Consider the following 24,667-nt stretch of genomic DNA (forward strand, 5'->3'; position numbering starts at 1 on the left):
CAAGCAGAACTGTCCAGCTTTATGGTGACATAACTGAAATGAGTAGCTTTCCTAATTGTCTTCAGAAATGCAGTATGCAGTGATTGCACAGCATTCATGAAATTATTGTTGGCCCTGAGGATATTCCACACCACACTCCTTGATAGCACTTGGGTATTGTTCAGTTTAGACCAGGGGTCGGCAGTCTTTCAGAAGTGGTGTGCCGAGTCTTCATTTATTCACTCTGATTTAAGGTTTCGCGTGCCAATAATACATTTTAACATTTTTAGAAGGTCTCTTTCTAGAAGTCTATAATTTATAACTAAACTATTGTATGTAAAGTAAATAAGATTTTTAAAATGTTTAAGAAGCTTCATTTAAAATTAAATTAAAACGCAGAGCACCCCCGGACAGGTGGCCAGGACCCGGGCAGTGTGAGTGCCACTGAAAATCAGCTTATGTGCCACCTTTGGTTGCCTACCCTTGGTTTAGATCATATAAAAGGCCATAGTTCCACTACTCTTAGTGGAGCTTTGCTGAATTATAACAACTGAGAATTTGATCAATTATCTATTCGGAAGTGTTTATAAAATGTGTTGTTAGGCTTCAAGTGACTTCAAATAGTGGGCCTGATTCTGATCTTATTTTACCAGTTTTACACTGCTGTAGCTTTACTGCGTTCAGTGGAATGGCTCCTGATTTATACCAGTGTAAATGGTAACAGAATTGGGCCCATTGTTTTAAAGACAAGGAAGGAAGGAGATGGATGGATATTGGGCCGTTCACTGTATGACTGATTTTAAATGGTTTCCTATTTCATATGTTAAAACAAATAGGGACCATGTTTGGAACTTGAGCCAGAGATTCAGGACACGTGAATTACCTATTCACCCTGCCACTTGCTCTGTGACCTTGCATGGCAATTGTTTGTACTGTCTCAGTTTTCTCTATTTGTAAAATGGGGATACAGCTAATGACTGATACAAAATAGAGGGAGGACATAAAACTAAATGTTTGCAAAGTGCTGTGATCCTTTTGGATAAAAGGATCCGTATAAGTGGTAGAATGTTATGTGGAAGTTTGAAAATGACTGCTGTTCATCTGTGTGAAAGAAAAAGGGAATGATGAACAGTTTAGAAGTCAGACTGACTGCAACAATGGCAGCTGTTCAGAGATCAAGAAAGTTTACATAATCAGGCAATGGGATACATACGATCACATGTGAATAACCTTTCTTCCTGTATAGGACCTACTCTCTAGAAGTGAAAGGCACTTCTAGAGAAGAAAATTGAACACCTGGTGAGTTTTAAAATGGAAAGAGTCTAATGGCTACAGGGATGTGGCAGATACAAAGCTGATTGTTAGAATGTATGTCACATGGACTGAAGTGAATCATCGACTGAGGGTTGAAGGAATCTTGTACTTGAATTTTGCTACATAGTCACATGGCTACATTCGGGGTGGGGTATTTACAAAGTCAACCTTTATTCATAGTAGTGTCTGAGATGAGTGGTGTCTCCTTTTTGGAGAATAGTGAAATAATGCAGAATCTCAATTACTACTGTAGGTAAATGTTGACTTACCACCTTAAGTGCATCTGCCAACAAAGCTATTGCTTATTCCCTTTAATGGGTCTTTATTTCTTGGATTTTGACCAAGACTGTTTATTTTCTATTTAGATTCACCATTTCGTGATCTTATAAAAGTTCAAGAACGTCACAGCCCTTTTGTGATAGACACACTGTATATAATAACCCTCTTTAGATGTAAAATAGTTATCACTCAGTTGGGTGACTTGTTGCTGATTCAACCCCCATTTTCAGGTACAGAGTCATCCAAGCACCAAGATAAGCTGGCTATTTTCTGTCTCTGTACTACAAAAACAGATAACGTGTACAGTTGAAACACCAGTACTGTACATGGTAAGAACTTTTCCTTTAACCAGTGGCAGCTTCTAAGTGGCTGGTAAGAGAATGATAGTAGGCTATTTTTAGTTATTTGTGGTGTAATGAAGCAAAAAGCTTTTCAATGACAGCAATGGATGTACGGATTATTTCAGTCTTATTCAATCCTTGTGTGAGAGGTTTTTTTTTTGTATTTTAGTAGGGGGAAAGTCTGCTATTAACCATAACGTAGTGAACAACTTAGTGGGAAAGAATCCAGGGTTGTCAGAAATTCTGCCCTAATTTATCCCGTCCTTTAAGCTGTCACTTTGATAAGCACAAGCTGAAAACAAATGTTTCCAAAAATGGCTTGACAGATGTAGGTATTCTGCGAACTCCATTCCTCAAGCTGATATAAATGTAATAGAAGGTGAGATCATTTAACTTTTACAAAGGAGCTTTTACAAATCCTCACCATCTCCTGTTCCCTTGGGTAAGTATTGCCTTGAGATAATTTCACATTGTATTTGATGATTTAATGCTACAGGTCTAGGATCTCAAAGGTACCCGAAACTCTTGCTTCTTTGTAAACAATGGGCTAGATCTTGCTTGTCTCAGTCATGCAAATAATCCCAAAAGGACTATTCCTTAAGTGATCAAAATGTAACCCCATAGTTATAATGTGCTAAGCCTCAGAATTATTAAAAAGTAGTGCACCATAGAACTTCACTTCCTTTGTGACTTCGGAGAACTGGTCCATGTAAACTGAGCTGCCAGTTAGTGAGTAACCAGAATTAAAATAGCAAGGATAACAGAGCACAAAATGAACTTTCTTTATGTATTCTGTTGCTTGTAGTTATTTGACATTTCATAGTTCATCAGTAAACGTGCTGCATATTTTGTAAAAGAAATAATGTCTTAGTAGTACAAGACCTTTTCAGTACTTAATTTAATTTTGCGAGTTTGAGAGGAATGGGCAGGTTTTTGTGTGTATATACTATGATATATATATACTATGTCGTATAATTTTTTTAATATTAAAGATTTGAATTCAGTATGAATGGAATTATGTACTCCTAATGCATACGGGAGTCCACTTGTATGGACGGTGAAACTGCACACACCTTCCAGAAAGATTTATTTAGGAAGGGCTAAGTACTCTTGGCTATAAAATGCAGGACTGAACTGCAGTAGATTTAGAACCTTATTAGTGTTTTCTGGCTGGATAAGGACCACATTGGAATCCATGGAATCAATGCAAAGTTTTCTATTGTGTTTTAATGGGATTTGGTTCAGGAATTAAGAATAGCAAAGGTTGTTTAAAGGCATTTAATGCTTTGTCTTTTAATGCTCAATGAAGCATTATATACATTGAGCAAACATTACAAAATAGCGCTGAAATTGTTAACTAACCCGCAATGCATTTTACAGTATCACATTGTGGGAAGAGAGCAAAAACCCCATCCTTCACCTGCTAAGTTAACTTTAGACAGTCATAAATCCCCCATGTTGTGTTATTGTGCAGGTACAAAATACCAGTCGTATAACTGGTTAAAAATGCTGGTCAGAATTTGTTACTTAGTTTCAAATTATATTACGTAAAGTATTGAAATACTTAATAATGTCCTAGAAGACTTACCCTTGGTTTATGAATGATGAGTAAAGAATAACAAGTGAAATACTCAATGCAAAACAAAACAAAAAACAAAAATAAAAGTGAGATGCAAGATCCAGACAATTCATGTTTAAGCCAAGGCCAACCTTCCTGTCTTTGTTCCTTTGTTGGTTTTGTTTAAAAACAAACAAACAAACAAACTCTCTAAAAGCTCAAATATTTCTTGCAACATTTCAGCCCTGAGCTAAATTGTTTTTATGGTCTAAATATAAAACTCCTGAAGCAAAAGTTTACAAGAGAAGTATTGGCTTAAGCAGCAGTTGTGTTTAAAATCTTTTTTTCATTGGATGAAAAAGGGTAAAAATGGTAAGAATAAAAGTATACCTTGGATCCCCAAGTTGTAATCAGCACACTATTTTTTCATAACTTTCTCAGAAGACCCTTAAACCAATGTTCTCCTAAATTATCCCAGTATTTTAGTGGACATTGTCAGTAGCAGTTTTTGTAAGTGAGTTAAAATTGGAAATAAAATTGCAATCCAGCTAATTTTTGGAAATTCTCCTTCCCATTCCGAATACCTACAGCAGATATCCTAAGAGCTGCTTTCGTGGAAAGGAGCTAATTGTTTATGCTTCTATAGGTTCAGCAAAAAGAAAGCTGAAGGCATGACTCCATCTTGGAAGTATTCTGAAAGTGATGCACTGTAAGCCTATGGAAGGGGGAGGAGAGGGACGTTTCAGAACCCAAGCTGTAGCATCAAAGCACTGTTTGTTCAGCTATTTTTTGGAGTTCTAGCACAAGCCCCACTACCGCAAGTCTAGTGTTAACCCAGGCTGGGAGGCTCTCCACTGCAGGCTGGACAGATGTGCCCTAAGTGTTGAATGCTTCAGCATTTGGGGCCTTATGATGCTGAAATAATAAACAAAGCATGGCTTTCTCACTGAAGATAAAGGGCCAAATTCTGCCATCGGTTATATTTACACAGTAACCCCAATTACTTGAATCTCCACTAGTCTAACCTGAGTGGAGACATAGAGCTTCTGTGAGTTGCCATGGAGGGAGAAGCATATTCTTTCTACTCTATTTCTGCCTGTGTAAATGGAGGGGAGTGCATGGTCTGAAAAGTAAACGTGAGAGATCCCAAACAGAAGTCTGTAGATGAAATCAAGGCTTCAGTGAAATCAGTGGGAGTTGTGCCATCGATTTTAATGGGTCCAGGATTTCACCTGATGTGTTGGTAAACTAGAGTCAAGTTGTTTTTGGCTAGTTGAGACAGTCATGTCCCACGCCACTTCCTAGAATAGCCCTGTTGATAAGGAATTCACCATTTACAAATATAGAATAGTTTCTGTAGCAAGCACTTAACATAACAGAGCAGCTGCCATTTAAAAACACATGGCAAACACTTTCCTGAAACTTTATGGGAGGATTATTTTTAGTCATTCGTTTCTCAGATTGGCTTTTACACGCTGGGGGAGAAGGGGAATTTGGGATATGTTTGTAGACAACATAAATGGTGTTTAGTACAATTGATCATGTTACTCTGACACTCTCACTTGCAATTTAGTGCTAAAAGAATCTCCCAAAACAGCACCTCAGATTAACCTGTTTGAATGCAGTTATTACCTGTAACAAACAACCCCCCTCTATGGTCTCCACAGGGCCATGCTGATCTGAAGTACTAGCGTTTGAAAGAGATTTTTCCTCTCTATTGATTTTATATATATATAATATGAACAAATGAATTCAGTCTTAACTATCCAAGTACGAGGAAAAGTGGATCATCTAGAATAGTAATTCAGCCCTGGCAAAGCAGGGGAGAGATGAATATTTCTGCCCTGACTTAATGTGGCTAATGGTCATTCAATAACATCAAGATGTCTCTGGACTCTTTGAGGGTTCTTTAGAGGTCAGATGAGATAAAGGTTTGCCTTTTGGACGTGGGAGACAAAGGTCTTCGTCCAGCAAACCTCTTCAGCATATGTTTACCTTTAAGCAAGAGTAATTCCATTAGCTTCAATGGGACCTACTCTTGCTGAAAGTTAAGCATATGCTTAAGTGCTTTGCTGAATTGGGGTCCTAGTGTAGTCTTCACTGTTTAGGGTTAGTTTTCAAGACTCTCTTTTCCAGCAATGTAATTTCTAAATGATCAAGAGCTGCTTCTGCCCCCAGCCACCTGCAGTAAGTTGTTGTTACTACAACCTACAACTGAGAGATACGATGTGTGATGAAGATGAAACCACGGCTCTTGTATGTGATAATGGCTCTGGGCTTTGCAAAGCTGGCTTTGCAGGGGATGATGCACCAAGGGCTGTTTTTCCATCGATCGTTGGACGTCCTCGACACCAGGTCAGTTTGTTCCAAAAGCACAAAGCTGTATGGTTTTATTTCTCCTACACTGCCCTTGAAAACTGTGTTAGGAATGAAATAAGCATAATGTAGTTCTTTTGTAAAAAATTAATTTTACAAATGTTTTTTCCCTCAAAATCAGGGAGAACAGGAAAAAAGACAAAAGGACAAGAACTTATGGAATGGGACAGGAAAGGAAGGCAAGGGAGCAGGGAAGGAAAAAGCGAGACTTATCTTGGTTTTCATCTGCTAGGAATTAATCAAAGTTTTCTAAAAAGTTAGACCAAATATTTTCAAACTTGTCTGAGGTCCCTCTTCTCCAATGATCCAGTTCTAATGCAGGCCAAACTTTCCCAAGTTTCCATGGGACACTGGTGTGTTTAGAAACTGAAGATTTGAGTTGGATGATTTTATGGGACTAAGCTGTCTTGCCCTTGTTGGAATGCTTTTGCCAGTTCTATGGAAAAGGTATTGTTGGGCTGTCAAGTCAATTATTGATCTGCAGGAGAATTTTGATGGCCCTTTCAATGGTATTCATGTGTACTAGTGAAACTGCAACTGGTGCTTCAATATCATGAAGAGTGGGTGTAGCAATGATCTCTTCAAAATTTCATTGTAAATATTTTCAGCTTTATAAAACTGCATCCTTGCCAGTCAGTAAATGAAAAATCCATCTACTCTCATGATTTGCCATTGTTATTTAACATGACATTGATAGTCCTCTTTTTGTCTCCCATTATAAAACTGTCCGAACACTGGGACCTTAAATCATAGATTAGGTGACTAGTGAACCTTCTATGAGGGTAATTGACTAATGATCCTTAGCTGATAGAGGACTATTAGCATACACAAAATATATTGCTGGGAGACCATAAATACTACTAGCACCCAAATTTATAGTAGAGATAAGGTCCATGTATCATTACATTAAGCACTGGTAGAGACAATTAAGTTTCCAATTAAAGTCCTCAATAACATCCCTTTATCAAATCCAAGCAGGACTGATAAGCGTAATTTTGTGGCTAGCAGCTTTTTTTTAACTGCTTAAATGTCCTTTATATTTAAAAAGAAAATACCTGTATTTTTAATAGTTTTCAAAACTGAGTGCTTGCCACAAAATATAGAATATATTCTTCTACTTGTCAAAAGTGGTTTACTTATGTCAGTAAAAGAATGGATGGAATTCAAGGTCAGGATGTTAGATTCCTGAAAACTAAATGTGTCTTGGTAGCTATGAATAAAACATGATGAATGAAAACCTGCAATACTGTATGCACAAAACATAGTATATTATTTAGCTATTTGTCTTGTACATTGGGTTTTATTAATCATTAGAGTTAGCATGTAGTTTTAAGTTACACAAATGCATGCAGCTCAATGGCTGTATCTCCTAAATCATGAAATTAATGAATATCCAGTTACACATGGAATAGATTTTGACGGCAGTTGTTGAATAATATTGTCCCAAATATGCTGTTCACATTACCTTAGGCAAACAAGATACAGAGGCTATTACAATCAAGACAAATTCAAAAAGATTATCCAAGGTTGGATACAGCCCAATGTAAATAATATGTCTGAAAGTATTTTTTAAAACTTCCTTTTCAATATGTTGTATAAATGTTTTTCATCTCTCCTGTTGGTGTGTGTATATAATGGCCTTTTCAACAAGAGAGAAACAGGGGTAATCATGAAACTCATTGTACACAAAACACTGCCAAGTGCACTCAGAATAGGTGAAAAATAGAGAAATATTCTTTCCTCTAACTTTTCAGTTATAGCTTTTTGCAACAACTAAGGATGGTGACTAGAGTAGGTACAACATTTTCAGACAAAAATGTGATTTTTTTTTCAAGATGAGTGTTCCTTTATAATACACAATACAACACTAACTTTTGACAACTACATTTTCCAGGGTGTTATGGTAGGAATGGGTCAAAAAGACAGTTACGTTGGGGATGAAGCCCAGAGTAAAAGAGGGATCCTGACACTGAAATACCCCATTGAGCATGGGATCATCACTAACTGGGATGACATGGAAAAGGTGCGTGTTTTTCTTAATTTCATTTTGTCTGAGTCATTATTAATTTGTTTTGGGTAGCATCCACAATGTGTTGGACGTGTTCTGGGCAGAAAGAAGGCACAATCCCTGCCTCCAGGAGCTCATAAAAGAACAGACACACAGAACTTATGGGGAAGATTGTACAGAACATTAGTGGAACAGTCAAGGTGGTGATTGGTCTTATCTTGGCAATAATCAGGTCATAGGTTGCTAGGCTTTTTAATTTTTCCAAGTAGTGCATATAAAATTATTCTTATTATTCCTCAGCTTTAACAGTATGATCTAGAAATACACTGACTTTATCTGCTGCATTTAAAGAGTGCTGGGACCAGTTTTGAAGTCCTAACTTAGGCAAAACTGCTTTTTTTACATCTATTGGAATTTGGTCAAAGTAAAAGTTTTAGACTGGGATCCCCAGAATCCCAAAGGAGAAACCTTAAAACATTTTTCCTTAACCTAGAAACACAAAAATAGAAGACAGAAAGGACCGATCCTTTCTCCTAGCCTCACAGACAAGAAAGCATGAAAGGATGTCTTTGCCTTGCATTTATATGTTGCTCTCTCTGTGCTTTAGATGATCTAGGCAAAATGTATTGGGGAATTCCAAATATTTAGAGCAGAAAATATGGAAATTGTCCTTAAATCCCACACTGGCTTCTGAGCACAGGTTCATTCCTGTTAAAATGTTATAGAAAATGATATAGAACGTTTTTCTGTTGAGGGCTCCAGTTTAGCCATGAATATCCCAAGGTGACAATGCTTCTTTATTTCCTATCAAGTAAGAGTTTCCTGGCATTTATCTATGGGCTTTATAATTCTTCCATGGAGTATCCATTAAAGGAAGGTCCTAAAGTGGGCACAGACATTAAGCTGTGCTTCTGGAGAACACATGGGAGAGGCAAGGGTCACCAAAGCCTTGAAGGACTGTCAAAGCTTGCATTGCTAAATATAGATAGCACTGTCCACCATGAAGGATCTCAAAGTGCTTTACAGATTATGTGGCAAATAAACTCAGTTACTGTAGAATTAATGACAATTCAACTCTGGGTTCAGGTTTAGTCATCTGATTTTCAAAGATGGTGGAAATCATTGGACTTCATTTGTAAAGCCTACATGAGCTAGGACTCGTAATCCCCACTGATGGGGACACTTAGGCTACCACAGAAGCCATGGAGCAGCTTTGCAGCCTGAAATGGAGAATTCCTTCCCTCACATAACCGTGCAATGCTTAGGTCAGCTACTGCATCTGGATTTGAACCTTATTGGGCACAGCCACTTAATAGAATTTGGCCCCAAATCTACTCTGTTATACTCCTGAAAACTCATTGATTTCAGCTCTAAACAACAGCAAAATTTGTCCTGTCCTGCGTATGTTTTTGTATTTGTATATTTAAAATTCACTGAAACTGTATTTGAAATGACAAATGCCTCTTTCAACACAACTTTGACCCACCAAGAAAGAAAGCAGTCAGCAAAATGTTGCCCTAAACTGTCTTTTCATTTTAGATTTGGCATCATTCTTTCTATAATGAACTTCGTGTTGCCCCAGAAGAGCATCCTGTGCTGCTGACTGAGGCCCCCTTAAATCCTAAGGCTAACCGGGAAAAAATGACTCAGGTAATGATTTGGATATTGTTGTGTTAAATCTGTGCTGCACGGGTTGTTTCAGCATAGGGTCCAAAGGTTAACTGGTTCTAGATACACAGCTCCCCCCTTCTTCCATGATAGGATCAATGGCCATTGGTTGGGACATGTGGAAAAGTTTGTTTTTCTGGTACCTATGCTGTTCCTGTTCTGTGAATAATAATCAAATATTTAGTTATTACATTTGGAAGTGATTCATATTTTTCAAGTGCCTTACAAACCTTAAGTAATCTTCCCTCACAAGAGTGGTTTGTTGCATTGTCCCATTTTTCTCCTGGGGAATGTGAGGCAAGGAGTCTCTAAAGAGTCTCTAATTTTAGATGCCTGGCTCTGGACAACGGTAGCCCGATATTTAGCAGGGCTGAGATGTTTTACCTCTCGTTGTCTTCGGCAGGAGTTGTGAGTGCTCAGCACTTCTGAAACTCAGGCCTTTAAGTGTCTAGTTTTGGGCACGTACAAACTGAAGCATGTACCTTTTAAGGATGTAGGACTGGAAATCTGGAGAATTTGTGTAATCAACTGGTTAGTGTGTTATGTGTCATTCTGAGTCTGAGCCACAGAGGATGTGAGCTTGGCTCTTTAGCTCCAGCTGTAGAGACTCCTGCTTTCTCCTCTGCCGGTTGTCAGGTCAAACCCCAATGTATCAGAGAAGATGCAGCTGTCATGTAAGTGGGGACTTGTCTAGGATTAAATTGCTGTAGGCCTTATACACTCAGGTTGAGCTTTCTCTATCCAGAGGAAATACGTAATTCACTGCTTAGTGCATGTTTTGTGTTTCCCCATCTCCACTGATGATGTGGGTCTGCTACAACTGCTGCTAAAGAGCCAGATTCTGTAGCTGGGGCTGTGGAGACTTAAGCCTTTAACTCTGCTGGAGGTCTCCAGTTCAATCCCCAGTGTTGGCCAAGATGGCAGTCATCACACACATATCCATGTGATGTAATGAGTTAATATTCATATTTGAATATGCAGTATGTTATTTGCATTAATTCCCTCCCAACCAAATCCATTCCTTGGCTCCACATCAAACCATAATTTTCTCTACTTTTTCTCTAGCTCTCTCTTCAAATTCTCCCTCTACTCCCTCTAAACCTGCCCCCTGCATGGTTCCCAACCTGTCCGCTCACTGCCATGTGGCTGGAGCAACACCCACATAGGTGGATGAGGCATTACTCCAGCCATATGGTAAATGTGGGTGTTGGGGACTATGCTCTAGGCTCTAAACACTGACACAGCCTAGGGTATCTTGCCCACAACTTTGCAGTGCTATCAGCTGAAGCAGCTTCTCAGGAACCAGGAACAGGGTGTTAAAAATGGGAGTCTCCCTGCCAGTTTGGGGATTTAATAGATCTAGAGGCATCCAAATTTAGATGGCACTTCTGACATTTTTTCTGTTGTGTGACATGACCCCCAGACCAACTAGCAGATTGGCATCAGAGCCTGATCTAGAACTCAGGAGTTTGTGTCTTCTAGAGCACCATTCCATCTGTAAGGCCATACTGCTTCCCTCAAAAATTGGAGTGCGGAGTCACCAGTAGTAAATACAAATATAGATATATATATATATACGCTCAGCACCAAGAAAAAATTGACATGGATCTGCATTTCCCTTCATGCACATTTTTGGCATGCATTTAATATGATCCTTATGTGTCTAATGACTATGTAAATGAGTTAATTAAGCAATAAAACACAGCTCCTTCCTGGGAGGTAATACAACGTACGGGGTATTGCAAAGCACATGATGAAGATAGCTGCTTTCAACCGCCAGACAGTTGTTTTCACAGCAAGACGTGCTTGGTAGTGTATCCCTGCCATTATGCAGTGATGATAAATTCAATTTTAAAATTAAAAAAAACATGATTATGTATGACTGATTACATTAAGCCATTAATTGGAAATGAAATGCCAGTAATTAAAATGTAGTTTGTCACTGAAAGGAACAAATCCTTTTTGTTAAACCATAGTCTCTTTGCAGAGATGCTAACATATGAAATCAAGAGTCTAAATTTAACCCATCTGTCTTCATTGGCTCCCACTGGTGTAGACGCAGGTCCGGGAGGGAAGTAGTAATGAGGGAAAGTGGCCACAACAGTCCCTCCACTAGGGAGGACAAATTGCTCTCAGGAATGTGGGCAGCACAGACTAGGAAAGGGATGCACCCATATTATCAGTGCTTGCCCTAATCAGCCTTCACTAGCAGAGATCCTAGCGAGGCCAGTTGAAAATTAAAACTGCTCCACCTGGTGGAAACCTTAGGGAGAACCTGTAGTATGTAAATAGAAGCATATTTTCTAAGGTGGAAATGGTACATTAGGTACCTAAGTGTCATTTGTGCCTTTGAAGATCTGCCCTGTAACATAGAAGGTACTCAGATACTATAGCAATGGGTACGCCTGCTATAGATACTTAGCGAGAACTTCATCTGTGGACTGATCCCTCTAATCCTCCTTTAGGTCAAGGGGCTAGGTTACCACAGAGATGGAAGTGTAGTTTACTTCTCTGTGTGCCCACCTTGCTGAATATGGCCCAATATGGGCCTAAGCCAAATCCTAGTGAGGTCAGTTGGAAGACTCAGTTGATTTAATTGAACTTTGGATCAAACCCTAAGCAAGCACAATGTGCTGCCCCCCTTGGAAAACTGGATCAGGAGAGAACTCAAGAACACTGCAAGTGGAGCTGACAATGGAGGGAGGTGCTTTCAGTTTGTAGGAGAGGGATGGTGAGTACATTGCTTAGGGACATTCTTTGCCAGCGTTTGAAGAAGTGGTATCATTTGTCTTGGGGGCCTCAGGGTCTAATACCTCAGGGGAGGTGGTGGCAGCTGGGAAGGTTTTATCAGAGTGGGGAGGTAGACAGCGAGTCATTCTTGTTTAGTGATTAGAGCAGGGACTGGGAGTCAGGACTCCTGGGTTCCATTCCCATTATGCACTTAACTTCCTTTGTCAGTTTGGAGAGACAAGGTGGGTGAGGTGATATCTTTTAATGAACCAGCTTCTGTTGGAGAGACAAGCTTTCGAGCTCCACAGAGCTCTGCTTCAGGGCTGTGTGGCTCAAAAGCTTGTCTCTCTCACCAACAGAATTTGGTCCATTAAAAGATTGGACCCACCTTGTTTCTTTAATATCCTGTGACCAACATGGCTACAGTTACATTTGTCAGTTTGGGAAAGTTAGTTACCCTTTCTTTGCCTTAGTTTAAATTGTTTATAACAACACCCACTTCACTGGGGTGATGTTAGGGTGACCAGACAGCAAATGTGAAAAATCAGGAAAGGGGGTGGCGGGTAATAGGAGCCTATATAAGAAAAATACCCAAAAATTGGGACTGTCCCTATAAAATCAGGACTCTCCCTATAAAATCTGGTCACCCTAGGTGATGTAAAGCTTAATATTCATATTTATATAAAGAGCTATAAAAACTTCAAAGGAAAGGGGCTATAGAAGTGCATATTGTTTATAACTCTTTGCTATTGCAAGTTCTTGAGGAAAAAAGTGTGGAAAGCAAAGGAGATTTGTGATATTTTTAATAGTGCTTTGACACCAGGATGAGGACAGATGCATGGGGTTTAATGGTTTAAAAAAACCAAAATCCCAAACCCAGACTTTTAAATTAAAAAGTAACATTAAAATGCAAGAGAAACAATATCAAATGTATGTAATTTATTTTCATTTTCATTTTAGACTAGTGGGTGAACTTTACCAACAAGATGTCTTATTTATATGAAGAGTAATATTACTGGAAAAGGTGCATCATTAAATAATAATTCTTTCCAGTTGAAAATGCTTGACAGAACAATAATTAACTTCTAAGTTCAAACACGTATTATTTACAGTATGTGCTAAATCCTATTTATAATCTGAATATATTTTATAGGGATAAAATATACATGCAATGGTTATTTTTTCCTTTGGGTTGACACAGAATTTTGTTTACACAGCAGTGAATGGATGAAATTTAATTTTAGTAGGTTGTTGGGGAGATGAGTTATGTGGGTATAAACCTGCACTATCAAGTGATCTATAAGTTAAGGAAAGAGTTACTGTCTCTTCAAGTGCTTCTGATTGTATAGCCTAAAGATTCCTAAACTCTTAATTGCAGATCATGTTTGAGACATTCAATGTACCTGCTATGTATGTAGCAATTCAGGCAGTTCTTTCTCTATATGCATCTGGTCGAACCACTGGTGAGTTTCTATGGGTGTCCGTCTTACTGTCTGTCTCTCTCATGTATGCTGCTATAGACACACTATGTATGTTCTGTCAGGAATCCATAGCCATCTAGGAACTGCATGCTTGCCCTATACTGTACAAGCATATCATGGCCCTCCCTTTCTGTTCCAAAAGTACTAGCCCCCTACCTATTAATTTATAGGAGAATTTCTGTGAGGCGCATATAACCTATGTTTATATTAGAGAAAGACAATATAAATTGAGACTCTACTTAACTGCACACCAGATAAAAGAAGCAACCACTTAACCAACTGATGTTCCAAATCCCCAGCTTTCTTATTTATTTCCATGTTATCTTTACCATTAAACATATTCCTGACAAAAGAATACCATTGAATCATTATAAGAAAATATCTTGTTTAAACATTATACTTCTCAATTATCTAACTCAGAATCTGCCACGAAGAGATAATTAGCATTAGCAGAGAGATCCCTCCCAACCACCATTTAATACCAGATCAAGCATTAAGGCCATAAATTATATTTCAATAACACTAAGGCCTTGGTACATTTTGCAAAAAATTGAAAATACCATCTGGCTTTACAACCTGGTGCTTTACAACAGTCTAGTTCGGGGTGGGCAAACTATGGCCCGCAGTTCAGATCCGGCTCGCCAGCCATTTAAATCCAGCCCTTGAGCTCCTGTGGGGGAATGGAGTCTGGGGCTTCCCCTGCTCCGGTGCTCCAGCTGGGGAGCAGGGTCAGAGGCCACTCCACATGGCTCCTAGAAGCAGCAGCCTGTCCCCCCTCCAGTTCCTACACCTAGGATCAGCCCGGGGACTCCGTTCTGCATGTTGCCCCTGCCCCAAGCGCTCACCCCACAACTCCCATTGGCCAGGAACCACCTGTGGATGGGGCAGTGTGCAGAGCTGCCTGGCCATGCCTCTGTATAGGACACGGGGTAGGGACATGCGCTGCTTTTGGGAGCTGCTTGAGGTAAGCACTACTCGGAGCCTGCACTCCTGATCCTCTCCCCGCACCCCAACCCCCTGTCCCAGCCCTGATTCCCCTCCCACCCTCTGAACCCCTCGATCCCAGCCTGGAGCACCCTCCTGCACCTCAAACCCCTCGTCCCCTGCCCCAGCCTTGATCCTCCTCCCACCTTCCGAACTCCTCAGTCCCCGCATGGAGCACCCTCCTACACCCCAAACTACCCATCCCCACCCCAGAGCCCACACCCCCAGCTGAAGCCCTCCCCCGCATCCCCAGCCTGGAGCCCCCTCCCACACCCTGAACTCCACATTTCTGGCCCCACCCCAGAGCCCGCACCCCAAACCAGAGCCCTCACCCCCTCCTGCACACCAACCCCAATTTTGTGAGCATTCATGGCCCACCATACAATTCCCTATTCCCTTGGGCCAAAAAGTTTGCCCACCCCTGGTCTAGTTTGTGAAAAGAGATCACCCGTTTACCAGAATCAACCTTTGTGGAAAATTGTTGATTCCTTTAAAAAGCTCCATTCTGTGTGTACATTTGTGTGTATTTAATATTGGAAACTTTCATCCACTTTTCAATGAAAAAGATGTTCTTCACTTCCTGCCCTAAAGTGCAGCAACACTACACAGGGCAGTGCACTGTTAAACAGTTGCTGTGTTCAGCCCAGAGGAGGCTGTATTTTAATTGTTGATTAGATGATCTCTGTGTGTAGTTTTACATCATTTTTAGTCCATATAGTGCTTTGAATCTTTTGAGATGAAGAGCTCTGTATAAATGTAAGATTATTATCATTAGCATCTGTTGAGAGAGAACAATACAGTACAATTGCAGAATGCTTCATGCTTTTGCCAAAGAATGCTTCATGCTTTTGCTTTTGTGTGTGCTAACAATTTCTACCACACACAAGCAGAGCTCCACTTATAGTGAAGACAAAAGAAGTTATCATATGAACATTGCCCAACAAGTCCTTTTATTATTGTTTCAGCTTTCTGTTTAGAATGTGCAGAAGTTGTGGGTTCTACGTTGGCTGAGAATGTCAAGCTTTTCCTTTTCTTTCCCAGGAATTGTTCTGGACTCTGGGGATGGTGTCACACACAATGTACCCATCTATGAAGGTTATGCTTTGCCCCACGCCATCATGAGGCTGGACCTGGCAGGCAGAGACCTCACTGATTATCTCATGAAAATTCTCACAGAAAGAGGCTATTCTTTCGTCACCACTGGTAATAAGATGCCTTCCATATGCAACTTACATGTGCACGCTAACTCTTTTTGGCGTCATATTGGACTGCAAGTATGTATGTGATTTGCTGAACCAAAGCTGTGTTGCAGGGTACAACCCTCGATAGGCCAGAGATATGGACAGTGTGATCTAGTGGCCTTCTTCCATCTCTAAGATCTAGGATGCTGATGCTGTGCAGGCTGAGCAGCAGGAAATCTACAACATAAATAACGCCCCCAACACACCATGTATTATCACAGCCATTTTACTCCCAAGTGGAACTAGTATATAGCTATATTTTTACTACTGTGTTCTGACTAGTGGAATTTGATGGCGGTTTGGTGGGACAAACATGAATTAATCTGCACAATACCCCTAGAAGGAAGTATGACACAATCACCATGATTTTACAGATGGGGAAACTGGGGCATGGAAATGTTAAGCGACTTCCTGGAGGCCACACATTGGTCAATGTCAGAACTACGAACTAGAGCCCAAGAGTCCCTACATCACAAGTCTGTGATTAATCCACTAGACCAGGGGTAGGCAATCTATGGCACGCTTGCCAAAGGCGGCACGCGAGCTGATTTTCAGTGGCACTCACACTGCCCAGGTCCTGGCCACCGGGTCAGGGGGCTCTGCATTTTAATTTATTTTAAATGAAGCTTAAACATTTTAAAAACCTTGTTTACTTTACATACAACAATAGTTTAGTTATATATTATAGACTCATAGAAAGAGACCTTTTTAAAACATTAAAATGTATGACTGGCACATGAAACCTTAAACTAGAGTGAATAAACGAAGACTCAGCACACCACTTCTGAAAGGTTGCTGACTATGCAGCATCCCTGCACACACACACACACACACACACACACAAACATGTGTGATAGAATCTGTCCCGAGTGTGTCTTCTGGCTGCCATATTGTATATTGATAAAAGATATAATTAATGTGATCCTTTTTAAAAAATAACATTTCTTACTTATTTTTGTTGGGTATTTGTAGCGGAGCGTGAAATTGTGCGGGACATAAAGGAGAAGCTTTGCTATGTGGCTTTGGATTTTGAGAATGAAATGGCAACAGCCGCTTCCTCCTCTTCTCTTGAGAAGAGTTATGAGCTTCCTGATGGGCAAGTCATCACCATTGGGAATGAAAGATTCCGATGCCCAGAAACTCTCTTCCAACCTTCATTCATAGGTGGGCCTGGGCAGTGTTTACAAAGGGCTTGGTTGAATTGGAAAAGAAGGTTGGGTTTAACTGTAAGGGAAACATTAAAATGTAGAGATTTTTATGTCCTGAGAACCTGTAGTTTCTATTGACTCTATCAGGAGTTGGGTTTGCTCAGCCTCTCTGATAAATGAGGAAGTTACTCTTTTGGAAGACAGATCTGCTGGTCTTGCTATATATTAATTTGACTCTCAGGCTAAAAAATACTAGGGTTCTAAGACAGTGACTTTTCAGGTTTGTTTCAAATACCTGTATCAGTTCACCAGACTAAGACCAAAGCCTACCAGCCAGTACTTCAGTACCATGAGAAGATACTACAGTCAGTTCAGAGTGACTGATATCAGTACAGAAGTGCTAAGTGAGATAAATACCTGATAATGTAAGAAAAAATATTGCTCATCCAGGTGCTGCCTCTGCTTCACAATCAGTTCTTCTAGTCTTCAACTCAGCCAGCTATAGAGTATAAAACCCATGTATTATTATTTTCCAGTAGTTTATCTTCTGGAAAATAATAAAGTCAAAATCCACCTTCAGTTTATGGTAGTTCAGGCCTTCCTCACCGAACTCCCATTGACTTCAGCAATGAGAACTGAGTAACGACAGCAGGATTGGCCCATAGTCAATTCAGTCCTGCTTCCCTGGAAGTCAGTGGTAAAACTCTCACCGATTTCTATCTAGAAGTCTGTCCATTGAAGCACCTGTATAGCCCCCATCTTGGTATCTGAGCCCCTGTCCTGGAGCAGGAGCAGGTCTCTGTGGAAATTCTCTTTTACAGATGGGGAAACTGGGTTGTGGAAAGGTTAAGGGACTTGAGGATACACAGTAGCAGAACCACCACTGGTGCCCAGCAGTTCTTGGGCACACAAGTCCATGTCAGAATGAGAGTTCTGAATTATTTGAAAGCATGACACTGTTCAGATTGTACTCTGTCACAGGGAAACTCCTTGTATCTCTTCTGTGGGGGAAAAATATCACCACCATAAGTGGGCTTTACTGTATTTTCATGTTACCCAGTTATTCAGACTGGCTTATAAGAATCGCTATAACAAACTGGAGTTATGAGTGGATATTACTTCCAATATACTTGACCATAGGAACGGCAGACTATTGTGGAAACAACTCAAACAGCTCTTTTTTTTGTTTGCTAAATAATGGCATCAATTTATACTTGAGGCAATCTAAATTCCAACCATTAGAACACAGTAGGAGAGAATCTTTCTTGTTTTCAGGTCTATTTTATGTCTGCCATTTGTAATCCTGTTCCCACCTAGGAAAGTGAAAAATTGCACTTAGCTTTATCTCTTCCCCTGCCTCTCTCCCAGCATCTCATAGCTTGTTCCTGGAATTTTCTTAAGGGAGTAATGTCAGCAAATACAGTATGTTTAGGGACCATTGACCCTGATCTGTATGAGTCATCCTTCCATGTTGACAGTAGTAAAGAAATGGATTCCTTAACATATGGATGTAATATATTGAAATATTATTTTCAAACAGGAATGGAATCTGCAGGTGTTCATGAAACCACTTATAACAGCATTATGAAATGTGATATTGACATACGTAAGGATCTCTATGCTAATAATGTGCTCTCTGGGGGAACAACAATGTACCCTGGTATTGGTGATCGCATGCAGAAAGAGATCACAGCTTTGGCTCCAAGTACTATGAAGATTAAGGTAATCCTAATACCTTATACAGATTTTTTTCATGTTTCTTTTGTTAAGAAATCAGACCACATATATATATATATATTCACAAGAGAGTGAGTGTTTTGTGCTTAGAACAGAAGACTGGGAGCTACTGCAGCTGGATTCTGTTCCTGGCTGTGCCACAGATTTTTGTGACCTTGGGCAAGTCATCTAACCTCTCTTCCTTATTTTATCAATGTCAGGATTCAGAGACAGATTTGTCAGTTATTGGCATAAAAATGGTAATTGAAACTGTGTGAGTAAATGAGGTCTCCTAAAGAAAGTGTAAAGAGGGAGCCAACAACAAAGCCCTCTGTGACTCTAATGGAAACTGGAATAGGAGAAGAGAACCCATTAAAAGAGACACTGTGAATGAACAACCAAAGAGGTAGAAGGAGAACCAGGAGAGGATGGAGCTGCAAAAAACAAAGGAGGATGGGGTCTAGGACCCTGCGAGGTGGGAGGCTCCCAGAGCCAGGCCTGAATGCTGTAGCGTAGCTAGTAGGGTGCAGGGGAAGCAGCTGCTTCCCCTCAGCACATTTTCAAAAAAGCCACGCCTTGGGCCAGGTTACCATGGCGCCAGGGGCAGGGCCCATGCTCCGCTCTGAAGCTTGGCCTGCCCAGCTTCCCCCAGTGTGCTGCATACCCCGCCCCCACCGATCAGCTGTGTCTCCCAGCAGGAGGGAGACAGCTGATCCCGGGGCAGGGATGGGAGGGGAAGAACTGAGCTCCAGCAAGCTGGGATCCTGCAGGCAGGCTTTGCTGGCTTCCCCTAGTGTGCTGCATAAACCCTGCCCCATCCCTGCCTTGCTGATTGGCTGTCTTCCAGCAGGAGGGAGACAGACAGCTAATCAGGTAGAGTAGGGGAGGGGGAAAGAACTGAGCTCCAGCAAGCTGGGCTCCTGGGGAGGAGGAGAGACTGGGGCCTTGGGGAAGAAGGGGGTCAGTCAGGGCATGCCCCTATAGGGGGCAGGGGCACCGGCACCTACCCACCAGTCAACTGTTTATGGGGCCCGTGGGGGCCCACGAGCCATCAGCTGTTTGGCCAGGGCAGGGGCAGTAGGGTAGCTAGCTAGGGGAGTGCGAGTGCTTGCTGATTAGCTGGGTTTTAGCCACCAGCCAATCAGTGAGGGGAACTGCTCCTGGAGCAAGGGGCTGAGCAGCTGAGAGACCCCACCTCCTTCTCCTACCTGCTTCTTGTGGCACTCTGGCTCTGCAGCAGCAGCTCCTAACCTCTCACCCAACTAAAGGCAGCCAGTAGCAGCAGCTGGTAAGTGTATTTCAAAGGGGGTCTTTCTTGTGGTGAGGGTGGCTTGGGGGGGCACTGGAAACCCTCCAGGTGGCTGTGAGAGCCAGCATCTGGCTGCTGGTGGGATGGCTGTCTGCCTTATACTGGGATTGGGAATTAGTGCCCTGACATGCAACTCCTCTTATTGTGCCAGTGTAGATCCTGCTGTTAATACAGCTATTTGCAGGTGCCCTTGTGTTTAGCTGAAACTTTGGACTTAGTTTAGTGGGGATGGACTCAGACAGAGAGCTAAACTGACATTACTATCCTGCTGTGTGGATCCCAGTGTGCTTGTACTGTGAATTTTTGGCATGCACATGTGGCTATATTTATCTCATTGTGCTGATAGTGCTACTTCCTTGGTGTGATGATGACATTATGCTAAGATGAATGGTGAAAATAGTGTCCTGGTGTGATGGTGGTCACTCTGTGCTGTTCATGTGAATATTGCATTTTTGTATGCTGGGTTGGTGTAGCCCTGTTGTTCCCAGGACATTAGAGCCACAACGTGGGTGAGGTAATATCTTTTATTGGAGCAACTTTTATTGGTGAAAGAGAGAGAGACAAGCTTTGGAGCTTTCATGGAGTTTTCTTCTTCCTGAAGAAGAGTTCTGTGAATGCTCAAAAGCTTGTCTCTCTCACCAACAGAAGCTGGTCCAATAAAAGATATTACCTCACCCACCTTGATATATATTACCCCACCCCCCGTGCCATATTACCTCACCCAGCTTTCCAGGAGTGAGTTTTCATGATGACATGGGAAGTGCTCTGACTGACTGGTCCTGACTTCTCTGTATCAGCCCCTCTAGCTTGCACTGCAGCTCAGTACCCGGGGGCTGAATGCCTGCAGCGCTGAGACTCTGTGAGATCAGGGACTCACAGACCCAGCTGGGAGGGGAAGGGCACCTCCTCCTCAGCCTCTCTCTCTCTTGCTGCCTCCTTTTCCCGAGTGCCTCATGATGCACAGAGCCAGCGTGGCTAGGTGCTGCATTGGAGAGTCTCCCAGTGCAGCCCCCACCCTCTCTCCCCCGTGCGAACCCCCAACAGACCCTGCCCACCTCTGTCCGATTGTCTCTTTTATGTGGGGGACTGTGCCCCCCCATTCCTGTGTGCTGCCTGCTTCCAGGGGCCACAGATTGCAGAGCAGCCCCCTCAGGAAAGATGAGAGGGGCTATCCCACTGGGTGCATGCGCAGCCCTCTGGAGCACTGCTTTGTCCCGTTATATCCGAATTCGTGTTATATCGGGTCGTGTTATATTGAGGTAGAGGTGTGATTTTAATATGTCGGGTGGCACCTTTTTTTATGTGTTCGCTCCCCCTGATGTTAGAACCTGGCTACGCCACTGCCTGAATGTCTGCACCACAATTAAATAGCCCCTGAGCCTGAGACCTATGAGACTGAGTCAGCTGACATGGGCCAGCTGTGAGTGTCTAATTGCTGCGCAAACACATCCTAAGAGACCAAAGAGAGTCTGCTAAGCCAGTGACTGTGCCTCAAACTGAGGAGCTCCAGACTAGAAGGAAACGACCCAGGGGAAAACATAATTTGAGGGTAGCTCAGTAACAGGGCTGGACACTTTGATAAACCCCTAGGGCCCTGGCTCAGCACCGGATGGCCCAGGTCCCTCTATCTTGTGCTGTTCCCCACCCCTCCACCCACTCCTTTGTAGTGACCTAGCTCTGGGGGAGCAATTGGAGCATGAGGGGTGATTGAGGCTACAATCTGAGCTCCCTCTGGGATGACTGGATTTCAAAAGTTACTAGTGATTTGAGGGGCTTGACTGGAGACACCTTAATAGGGCCTGATTTTCCAAAATTGCTAAGCACCTTCCCTCTGAGACCCCTTTAAAGTGCCTCAAACACACTCGCTTTTGAAAGTATATGGGGCCCAATCCTGTGAGGTTCTGTGCAATCTCAACTTACTTGAAAGAAATTCAGTTAAGTATATTGGCCCACATGCATCCAAAGAAAGTTAAAGCACTACAACACATCTTAATGAAAAGGCCATCTAGGGATTGTAGTATGGGGTAATATGCTGGGACCCCCAGGTACATGTGTAGCAAATGGTTGTTTTTCAACTAGATACATGTAATAAACACCTGATGAGCACTTTCTTGGCTTCAAGGTGGATCAAGCTACTAAACCCCCCTGGCAATCTGCAGATAGCTGACTGTTTTGGTCCTTGCCCATTTTTCATTACCATCTTCAGGTCTGATTCAGAATAGTGCTGAGTATCTGCCACTCCATTGGCTTCCTCTCAAGTAATGGCCCATATAGTCAGGGGCCAAATTGTTACATTGAAATCATTCTGACTGCAGCTGCAAGGCAGAAGAGATGACTGCCTTTTTAGCTGTTGGATGATTTATTTCAGTGGTGTTGCACTGCTGTAATGGGGAACTGGCTTTGACCTAGTAAATTTGCACAGACGAAATATTACTGTGTGAGCTACTCATTTCTCTGCTCGTAAAACATTACACTTCTCTCCCCTTCTAGATGATCGCACCACCAGAACGTAAATACTCCGTCTGGATTGGGGGCTCAATCTTGGCTTCTCTGTCTACCTTCCAGCAAATGTGGATCAGCAAAGATGAATACGAGGAAGCTGGTCCTTCCATTGTCCATCGCAAATGCTTTTGAGTACACTCATGATGTGCCATCAATGATAAGTAACGGTGGTTCTCTACACCACATCCCCCCTTGTGGGAAGTACATGCTTTAGGCTTCCTTCTATTGCTTATTAAAACACAATAAATGGTTATCATGCCAATTAGTATATTGTTTGTCTTGTTTCTGAACGAGGAAAAGACACTGTAATTTAACATGCAATTGACAGATGCCTTCCAAGAGTAATTATAGCAATAAAACAATAAATTCTGTAGAACTTTTCCTTCATGAATCTCAGAGCGTTTTAGAAACATTCATGAGTTAAACCTCACAAAGTTGCTGTGGTGTTGATCAGTATTATTACCCTCTTTTACTGATGGAGAATCTGAAGCGCACAAAAATTAAATGGTTTCTCCAAACTTATATAGGTAGAAATTCTCCCCTTGTGCAGAGACCCTGCACAAAGTCTATGCACCCTGTAAGCGTTGTTTTGAGTATTATGTGATGCATAGCTTTTTTGCTGTCCCTCTGTATAGGGATGAATTTCACCACAGTGAGAAAGTGGCAGACACAGCAAATTTGGATGGATCTAAAGTGCAAAGTCCTTTGTGCAGAAGTTGCATATAATCTTTTCCTTTGCTTCCCATGATTGTTTGGCAGGAACCCATGCTACTGGTCATGAGTGTCAACAAACTGTAGTGGTTTTGTGCTGTAATTACATGTACCAGATTAATTTACCTGTCACACATTGTTCTGCTTACATGTCTCTTTTTTTAGCAGTTAATTGATTTTAATTAACTTGCTACCACTGTCCTTCTTATGCCAAAGAAATGAATACTGAGTAAATAAGAAGACTTTCAAATGTGTTATCAAACTCTTCTGGTTTAATGGATCAATAAAAGTGTAATTATCCATGCTAAAGTGATTTACTTTAATTATATAGTGACCAGTTTATCTATTAAACGTATACTAATAAGTAGTCATAACAGTCTATTTTAATTTAATTAGGTCAATGAAAATTGCTTTGTTAAATTCCAACTAAGTGTTCAAGATAAGCAATTTTAAAATTAAGCTAACAAGTTTCACAATTTCTATAAAAAAAATATTTGCCTGTACTTCCAAATGGCTCAGTGTACTGTAATGCTCTATCCTTGAAAGTGATGACAGGATTTGTATCCTCCTTGCTATATTTCAAGTGCAAAACAAACTCATTTGACAGATGGGCCTGATTCTGCACTCCTTAGGCAAGCCTCCCTTTGACTTCATGACTTTAATATCAGGCCTTCGGGGTTCACTCACTCTGAGGTATGGTAGGTAAGTACTATCCCTGTGCCTGGATTGAGAAAGAATGGCACAGAGAGGAAGAGTGATTGGACAAGGTCTTCCAAGGGCGGAGTCTGGAATATAATCCAGGATTCTTGACACCCAGTTGAGCGATCTAACAATTGGACAATGATCTCTCTCTCACTGGTGTCACTGCACTCTACACTGATACTTCCTAAATCCTTCCTTCATAGCTGGAAAGAGTTGTTGTCAGCAAGGATAGCTATTCTCTTTCAAGGAGGGAAAAAACAAATCAACTGTGTAGCATATTGATTTTCCATGGCCAGGGAAATAGATTCAATGCATGCTTCCTCAGCTCACAGCCTGTTTATGTGGCCTGTGCTCTGGGGAAAGAGTGTTTTTTTTTTTAATTGGCAACTTTTATAGAAGCTGGGTTTTTTCTTCTAGGTAAAATGACCAAGGGTTATTTCAAGTCAACATTCTTAAAGTATGGAAAAAAAATAGAGGATGATATAAATAATTCCCATTCCCTTCAGAGGCAACATAACAGACATTGCCCTGGCCCACAGCATGTAAGCAAGAAGTGATTAACTGATGTCAAGATCAGCAGTTCTTATCAAAGTGCTGCTGCTGGCCCATTTGTTTTTCAG

General features: G+C 41.4%; 1 protein-coding gene across 1 annotated transcript; it reads left to right on the forward strand.

Moving 5' to 3' along the window:
- The first annotated feature begins 1,811 nt into the window (after positions 1-1,811).
- Positions 1,812-23,536, forward strand: LOC123368688 (actin, aortic smooth muscle-like). Its single transcript, XM_045013696.1, has 9 exons — positions 1,812-1,901; positions 5,650-5,826; positions 7,742-7,870; positions 9,395-9,505; positions 13,632-13,716; positions 15,760-15,921; positions 16,932-17,123; positions 18,648-18,829; positions 22,623-23,536. Exons 1-9 carry the CDS (start codon positions 1,899-1,901, stop codon positions 22,764-22,766), a joined length of 1,185 nt encoding a protein of 394 aa, XP_044869631.1. The 5' UTR covers positions 1,812-1,898; the 3' UTR covers positions 22,767-23,536.
- Positions 23,537-24,667: the final 1,131 nt, after the last annotated feature.

The sequence above is a fragment of the Mauremys mutica genome, chromosome 4, assembly GCF_020497125.1.
Source record: "Mauremys mutica isolate MM-2020 ecotype Southern chromosome 4, ASM2049712v1, whole genome shotgun sequence".
NCBI classification, from domain to species: Eukaryota; Metazoa; Chordata; order Testudines; family Geoemydidae; genus Mauremys; species Mauremys mutica.

What these genes read in the sequence shown, in the direction of transcription:
- LOC123368688 (XM_045013696.1), top strand. An exon ending in ACCGGGAAAAAATGACTCAG is followed by an intron (nt 9,506 to 13,631) that starts GTAATGATTTGG and finishes TCTTAATTGCAG; the next exon opens with ATCATGTTTGAGACATTCAA. An exon ending in CAAGTACTATGAAGATTAAG is followed by an intron (nt 18,830 to 22,622) that starts GTAATCCTAATA and finishes CTCCCCTTCTAG; the next exon opens with ATGATCGCACCACCAGAACG.